Below are 7,500 nucleotides of genomic sequence, written 5' to 3'. Positions count from 1 at the left end.
TTCCTAATCAGCATGTATAAAAATGTCACAAAGGCTGGTTGTGGTGAAGTATGTCTTTAATCCCAACTCACAGGAGGCAGAGGTAGAGGCAGGTGGATACCTGTGAGTTCTAGGCCACACTGGTCTACATAGCAAGTTCCAGAGCTACACAGTGAGACCCTGTATCAATAAGATGGTGGCGGTGGTGGTGGTGGTACACAGCTCCAAGAAAAAAAAGAAAATCTCAGGTAGTGTCACAAAAGTCTTGAAAAGTCGTCTAGGCTTGGGGGGGGGGCGGTGTTTCAGCTGTGAACAGCGAGGGGCCTAAGTTCAATCCCCGGCATCACAGCAAACACACACATATACACAGTTGCCCTAGGAGCAGACAAACCCTGGTGTGACTTCTCTGTGTGCCTCAGAGCAGAGACTTGAGGAGGTCAAGTTCTGGAAGAAGGAGTTAGATGACAAACTTGAAGAGCTCGTGCACCAGACGGATGATCTGCTCACATACAAGATTCGCCTGGAGAGATCCTTGGAGAGTTACAAGGAGCCCCTGCATATCACAGAGAAGTGCCTGGCCTACAGGTAATCTGCCTGCTTTGGTGACTCTGTGTCTGTGCTAGACGGCAGGTTGAGCTGAGCTGAGTCAGACCTATCTTGTCTGTGGTGTCTGTGAAAGGAACACCACTTTTGGTTCATGCCTAAACTCTGCTGTCCTCTGACTAAAAATATGTTAGGGCTCAGTTTTCTGTGTCAAAAAATTACAAAATTACATTAATCTTAAAATAGTTTCTTTTCTGGTAACTTAGTGTTTTGAAATTTATTTTTATTGTATTTGTGTTTTTTGCTTGTGTATCTATGTATCAGGTGTGTGGAGTGCCAGAGGAGTCCAGAAGAGGGCGCCAGAACCACTTAGAAATGGAGTTACAGACATTTTTTAACCATCACGTGGGTGCTGGGAATTGAACCCAGCTGGTGCTTTCAATTGCTGAGCCATCTCTCTAGCCCCCTTTGCCATCGCTTTTAAGTAGTCTAGAAATGATCAATTTCTATTGGTATGGTGCACTGTAGTATCAATGTTCCAGGCTTTTTGTGTTTTGTTGCCTCACAGAACACAGGTTTTGATCTCTAGGCTACCTCATGATTTGAGATGGCAGCCTAAGCTCTAGACAGTCTATGTCCCCAGCAAACAATAGTAAGTGGAGTTTGACATTCACCATTTCTTTGTACTTGCATCCCATTGGCCAGAACACAACCACATGACTACACCAGTAGAAGGTAGGAAATGGCTGTCTTTAGTTGGTGGCATCCAGGTACTCAGCTAAAGTATCAGGGAAGATGGTGAGAAGGATAGTGCTATAGCCGCTGGGAGGCACAAGCCTGCTGAGATGCACAGAGCACCCTGCTGTCTAGAGAGGGGATGGACACTCCTCTGTAAACCCAGGGCTTCTCTTCTCTGGCAGTGCCAATTTCCAGACCTATTTCTTAATCTAGTTGGAGAGTCATGACAAATTGATGAGTCTGGCTTTTTTGTTCATTTGTTTTGGTAGTCTCACTATGTAGCCTAGGCTGGCCTAGAACAACTTAACATGTAACTAAGAAATTCTAGAACTCCACATTCTCCTGCCTCAACCTCCTCTGCAGTGCTGTCTCTCCATGCCTGTCTCTCATAGGTACTTTTGCTCCAGCAAAGCCCTTTCCAATCTAGCATATTGACTCTTTTAGTTTTAATTTTTGAGATAGAGGCTTTTGTAGCCCAGGCTGGCCTCCCATTCACTAGCTGAGGATGACTTTCCCCACACCTTCCCAGTGATGGTGAGACTGGCATATTATCAACATGTCTAGTTTACATGGAACCCTGAGGGATCAAGCCCAGGACTTCCAGAGCACTAGGCAAGCATTTGGCTGAGCTGTATACCCAGTCCCATACTGACTTTGGAGTGAATGTGTCCAAATCTTGAGTTTTACAGGTCACCCCAAACTTAAAACTTGTAATTACAACCTTGTGTCTGAATGGCTCAAGGCAAAGTTCAAGGTCCTTAGCTTAGCAGGGTTTGTCATAACTGGAACCCAGTGAACTCTCTAGGCCCTTATCTCATCCCCATGAAAGGCAGGAAGCTGAGTCCTCTGAAGTCTCCCAAGTACATGGTACTCTTTCTCAGTAGAAAACCCAGTCCCTGTAACCTTAGCGGTGACCCTATGCAGCAGGCAGTGACCCCCAGACAGACTTGGAGAGTACTTGAAGGTGAGGGCAGTGACAGTCCTCCTTCCTAACTCCTCAGGGTGCTCCTAAGCCCGAGGCTAGCCATAGTGCAGAGGGTGTGTGCTGTGTGTGTGTGTGTATGTGTATCCCTTGGTACACTATAGCTAGTACTAATAGCTAGCCCCGTTTACAGAAAGGGACATCAAGACACAGATGTTACATTATACATCTCAGGCCCCACAAGAAGTGGCTAGGGGATTCCGTGCCCCCCCCCAACCCTAGTACTACCAAGCAGAGTAGAAATGGCAAAGTATCTGGCAGTGAAGTGGTTTTGGGGAACTGTGTAATGTGCTGGTTAGAAGCATGCGTAACGCTCAGCATGTGACATGGAGTAGCTTACTCCACTTCTTTGAGACTTAGTTTTCCCATACGCATTTTAAAAGTTGGGTTGGAGGGGCTGGGGTTCAGTGGTGGAGCAGTTGGCTAGTATGCTCCAGGGCCTGGGTTCCATCCCCCAAGGGAATATTTACATAAAAACAAAACAAAATAGCACAGTGTCTGTCACAGGGTGGGGGAACCAATAGTATGCGTAACGTCAATATCAGTATAATTAGGACTTATTTTTTCTGGATTCAATTTCTTGTCTAAGAACATGACTAAGACTAAGGAAAGAAATACCTGTATTTGAAATTCTAGGTGAAGACAGTTGTTTCTAATGAGTAAGAATGAAGGGGAAGGCTTCAGAGAAGATGGCCAAACTGAGCAGGAGGCAGCAAGGGACATGCCTTGAAGTCCCAGCGTTCAGGGGCCGAGGCGGGAGATCAGCCTGGGAAACAAACAAATTAAAGGGCGGGGGATGTTCACGTGGGGTTTTCAGGCCAGGTTTCTGCACACCTTTGGGACATGTTGAAGAGGCATAGGTACCAAGTAGTGTCCACCGCCCCTGTCCCTCCCTGCCAGGGAGAAGCGCGTGGGCATCGATCTGGTGCACGATGTGGTAGAGCAGGAGCTGCAGAAGGAGGCTGATATCATCCACGGAGTCATGAACCTGCTCAAGCGCACGGTGGAGGAGTCAACAGAGCAGATCAGGTACGGGCAGACCCCACCCTAGTCAGGGCAAACCTGTATGTTGCACCCCACAGAGGTCTGCGCCCCCTGGTGGAACACTGGCGTGTGGAGGCCGGATTCCTGCCTTCTCCAAGGGTGCCTACTTGGTGGCGGAAGGATAGCGGCAGCATCTCACCAAGGTTACTCACTGGGGCCCTTTGCTGCCACTTTGATCCCTCAGTCCAGTTTGGCAGAGAGGATTTCAACTGAGGCTTGGTCTGGCACGTGTGTGCACTGGTGACATGGAAGAGGGGCGCATGCTGAGGCGATCGAGTTTCAGCTTCGTTTCCAGAGTCTCCCATGATCCTGCAGGTCTCACCACGTTTTCCCCCGCTTTGCCTTCTTCCTTCAGGCTGAATCGCTCTGCCAAGTACAATCTGGAAAAGGATTTGAAGGATAAGTTCACAGCCATTACTATCGACGACGTCTGCTTCTCACTCAACAATAACTCACCAAATATCAAATATTCTGAGAATGTTGTGAGAATCGAGCCCAAGTGAGTGGGGTCCTGCTGCTGGGAAAATCCCGGGTCCCTCGGAACCTTGCAGCTTGGGGCAAGGCTGGGCAGTTTTACCCTGCCCCTGCCCAGTGCCTTCTCTCACTTTAAGAAAGACTGGCACAGTATGTCCAAAGTCTTACAGTGTACCCTTCATCTATTTATAGTTTAACAAGTGGAAGATTGTAAGAACTATAGTAATGAGTGAGTTAAATAACACCCCGCATCTGTCCTTTCCCAAGATAATTAGTTTACTGTTGGCCCATATAAACAAATGCGCTTCCAACACTCAGGTCTACTTTGTTTAGTTTGCAACTATATGTACTTTTTTTGTGTAACATCTAGTTTGTATTTTTAAAAAATTATTTATTCTCATTTTATTTTATTTTTATGTATGAGTGCTCTCTGTCTGCATGTATACCTGCATGTAAGAAGAGAGCATCAGATCCCATTACAGATGGTTGTGAGCCACCATGTGGGTGCTGGAAATTGAACTCAGGACCTCTGGAAGAGCAGCCAATACTCTTCACCACTGAGACATCTCTCTCTCCATACCCTGATTTGGATTTTTTTTTAAAATTAAAAATCATTTATTTATGTGTGTGTGGATGGGTGGGTAAACTTGTGCACATGTGGAGGTCAGAGGACACCTGGTGGGAGTTGACTCTTTCCTTCTTCCACGTGGGTCCAGGGGACACTCAGGTGGGCAGGCTGGTGGCAGGCAGTCTTACCTGCTGAGTTATCCTACTGGACCCTTAACTTGCATTTTCAGCTAGTTTTATATCATAGAGCTAATTTATTCACATTTGATTTTTAAAAAATTAAACATACATACATAAAATACATACAGCAAATACTAAATACACACTTCAATGGTCATCATTGTATTAGTATCACTTTAATTTTTTTTTTTTTTTTTTTTTTGGTTTTTCGAGACAGGGTTTCTCTGTATAGCCCTGGCTGTCCTGGAGCTCACCCTGTAGACCAGGCTGGCCTCGAACTCAGAAATCCACCTGCCTCTGCCTCCCAAGTGCTGGGATTAAAGGCGTGCGCCACCATGCCCGGCTATCACTTTAATTTTTTATTTTATGTGTATTGGTGTTTTGCTTACATGTATGTCTGTGAGAGGGTGTTGGAATCCCTGGATCTGGAGTTACAAACAGTTGTGAGCAGCCGTGTGGGTGCTGGAATTGAACCCTGGTCCTTTGGAAGAACAGCCCGTTGCTGTTAACCACTGAGCCATCTCTCATATTAGTACCTTTTTAAAGTATTAAAAAAAAATAGAAAGATGATATAGCCCCAAACTCATCCTCTCAGAATAATAATGATCAAGAATATCTCATGATCTTGGGTGTGTTGAGAGGCCAGACAGTGTTTTGCTGGTGACCTGGCTCAAGGTGTCCTTGGGTGGAAGACAAACTGAGGCAGGGCTACAGCCATCTGAAGGCTTGGTGGGGAGAGGGTGGCTCCCCTCCATCATAACCCACGTGATGATGCAGGCCTCAGTTTCCAGCTTTGAGAACTTCTCCAAGGACAGTTTCATGATATGGGAGCTGGCTTCTGCCATCCCAAGTGAAGAGAGAGAGAGGGGGGAATCTGAGAGAAACTATGGTGCTTTTTAATATTCCTGGCTCACAACTTGCATCTCAGGATTTGTGAGAAACAAGTTGGGCAGATTTAGTTTCATCCTCCAGGCAATGGAAACAGGGATCTCTGGGAACTAGTCAGAGAGGCTGCCTCTAGTCACAAAGTGGCGAGTCTTCAGGCAGTCCCCAGGCATGGAGGGAAAGGACACCCTAGCACCCTCTACCTGCTACCATGGAGCCATCTGTCCTCTCCTTCTCCCCTCCTTTTTTTTTGGGACAAAGCTTTTGATGTAAATAAGGTTCAGTCCCTTATCATCATGGTGGGAAGCATGGCAGCATCCAGGCAGACATGGTGCTGGAGAAGGATCTGAGAGTTCTACATCTTGATCCCCAGGCAGCAGAAGGGGACTGTGTGTAGCACTGGTGTGGCTTGAGCATATATAAAACCTCAAAGCCCTCCCCCACAGCGACATACTTCCTCCAACAAGGCCATGCCCATTCTAATAAGGTCACACCTCCTAGTAGTGCCACTCCCTGTGAGCCGAGCATTCAAAGACAGGAGTCTATAGGGGTTATTCCTGTGAAACCAACCACAGTTAGCATTTCCTTATCAAATCAGCAATCTGTTTAACTCCTGGCTTCCTCTTACTCAGTGAGCTAGGTTATATCTATTGTTATATGTTTGTGTTTCCTGTTGCTGCTCATTGTCTCCAACTGTGTGATCTTGACTAAGCTCATTTATTTCCATGAGATTATTTTCTCTGTGAAGTTGGAGTCATAAAAGTAGTTTAGTAGGCTTTCTAGGGATGAAATGAGGCTATATCTTTTAACAGCCCAATGTCCAGCACAGACATGGGAGGTTTCCAAAAATATTACCCTTGTATTGGCTCTGACCAGTGATGGAAAAACATCCCAGGAACTTGTGGGGTGGAGGTAGCTTAGTTTCCCAGGAGTTTCCTTGGCCACCCTGGCCCTGATGTGCTGTGAATGAGTGAGAAACCTGTGTTTTAGCTCAGTGAGCCTGGAGGACTGGCTGGACTTCTCCAACGCCAATGTGGAGAAGGCAGACAAACAGCTGAACAATTCAATGGCGCTGAAGACCCTGGTGGACCAAATCCTGTCCCAGACAGCCAATGACCTGCGCAGACAGTGTGAAGTGGTAGACACGGCATTCATAAATGGGCTGAAGGAGACCAAGGACGCCAGGAACAAGCTGGCTGATCATCTGGCCAAGGTGAGGTCCTAGGGGACACACTGTATTCATGAGGTCTTACTATGGAAGCAGAAAAATGACTGTGTGTACTGGGCCTCTGCTCACACACGCTCTGCAGAAAACAGATCTGCGAGGAGACATAGCCCAGGGATGGGAGAATGGAGGCTGGGATCTGGGCACAGCCTTAGGTCTTCCTCATGTGACATGAGGAGACAGACCCTGAGCTCATACATGATGAAGCATTTAGTCTCTCCCAATCTAGCTCTGGCTCTCTGGTCAACTGTCCCTGATGGTTTCCTAGTCGTACACTGGCAAACGGTTTCTGGAAGTCAAAAATAAAATCTCTGAGATGTAGAACTTTCAGATTCCCATGATGTAAATATTCCAACTGTGGTCAGGTCAGTTTCAGACTCCCTGTTTAACAAAGAGGGGGCAGAGTCACTGAAAATGTAACCATCAGAGCCCACAGGAGCCCAACCCCACACACCTTCCTTATTTCAGGAGCAGGGGTCTCTGAGCACAGGTGACCAGTCCATAGCCTGGGCTTTGTAATGTTTAAAAGTAGAGTCTGGTGGGAGAGGGCTGCATTTTGAGCTTTAAAGATGGAGACCCACATTCCAATCTTGTAGCAGTGAAGGGAAGGACTTAACTGTTTCCCTCAAGCTCTCTGCACCTCTTGCCCCAGCTGTAACATGGGGATCATGACAGGGCTTCTGCAGCTGAGGCACTCTGAGGCTTCAGAGCGGCCATGGCTGAGGGCTGGTATTGGGAGTACAGTGCCAGCCTTGTCCGCCACCTATGATGGGCCTCCCCCACTTCCTCTTCCTCCCCCACCTCCTCTTCCTCTTCCTCCCCCTCCTTCTTTTCCTCCTCCTCTTTCTCCTTCTCATTCTCCCCTTCCCCTCCCCCTCCTCCT

At 47.2% G+C, this 7,500-nt stretch overlaps 1 protein-coding gene across 1 annotated transcript in view; it reads left to right on the top strand.

The window, feature by feature from the left end:
• Window positions 1-7,500, top strand: part of Tekt1 (tektin 1) — a 24,974-nt gene that overhangs the window by 9,606 nt on the left and 7,868 nt on the right. Inside the window, exons 3-6 of the mRNA XM_031353589.1 lie at window positions 399-564; window positions 3,143-3,271; window positions 3,642-3,785; window positions 6,383-6,605. Coding sequence (XP_031209449.1) covers window positions 399-564; window positions 3,143-3,271; window positions 3,642-3,785; window positions 6,383-6,605 — 662 coding nt within the window. The remainder of the gene's footprint in view (window positions 1-398; window positions 565-3,142; window positions 3,272-3,641; window positions 3,786-6,382; window positions 6,606-7,500) is intronic.

This window comes from Mastomys coucha, unplaced genomic scaffold (assembly GCF_008632895.1).
Source record: "Mastomys coucha isolate ucsf_1 unplaced genomic scaffold, UCSF_Mcou_1 pScaffold5, whole genome shotgun sequence".
NCBI lineage: Eukaryota > Metazoa > Chordata > Mammalia > Rodentia > Muridae > Mastomys > Mastomys coucha.
Note: the sequence above shows the minus strand (reverse complement) of the source record. Positions and strands in the feature narration are given on the sequence as shown.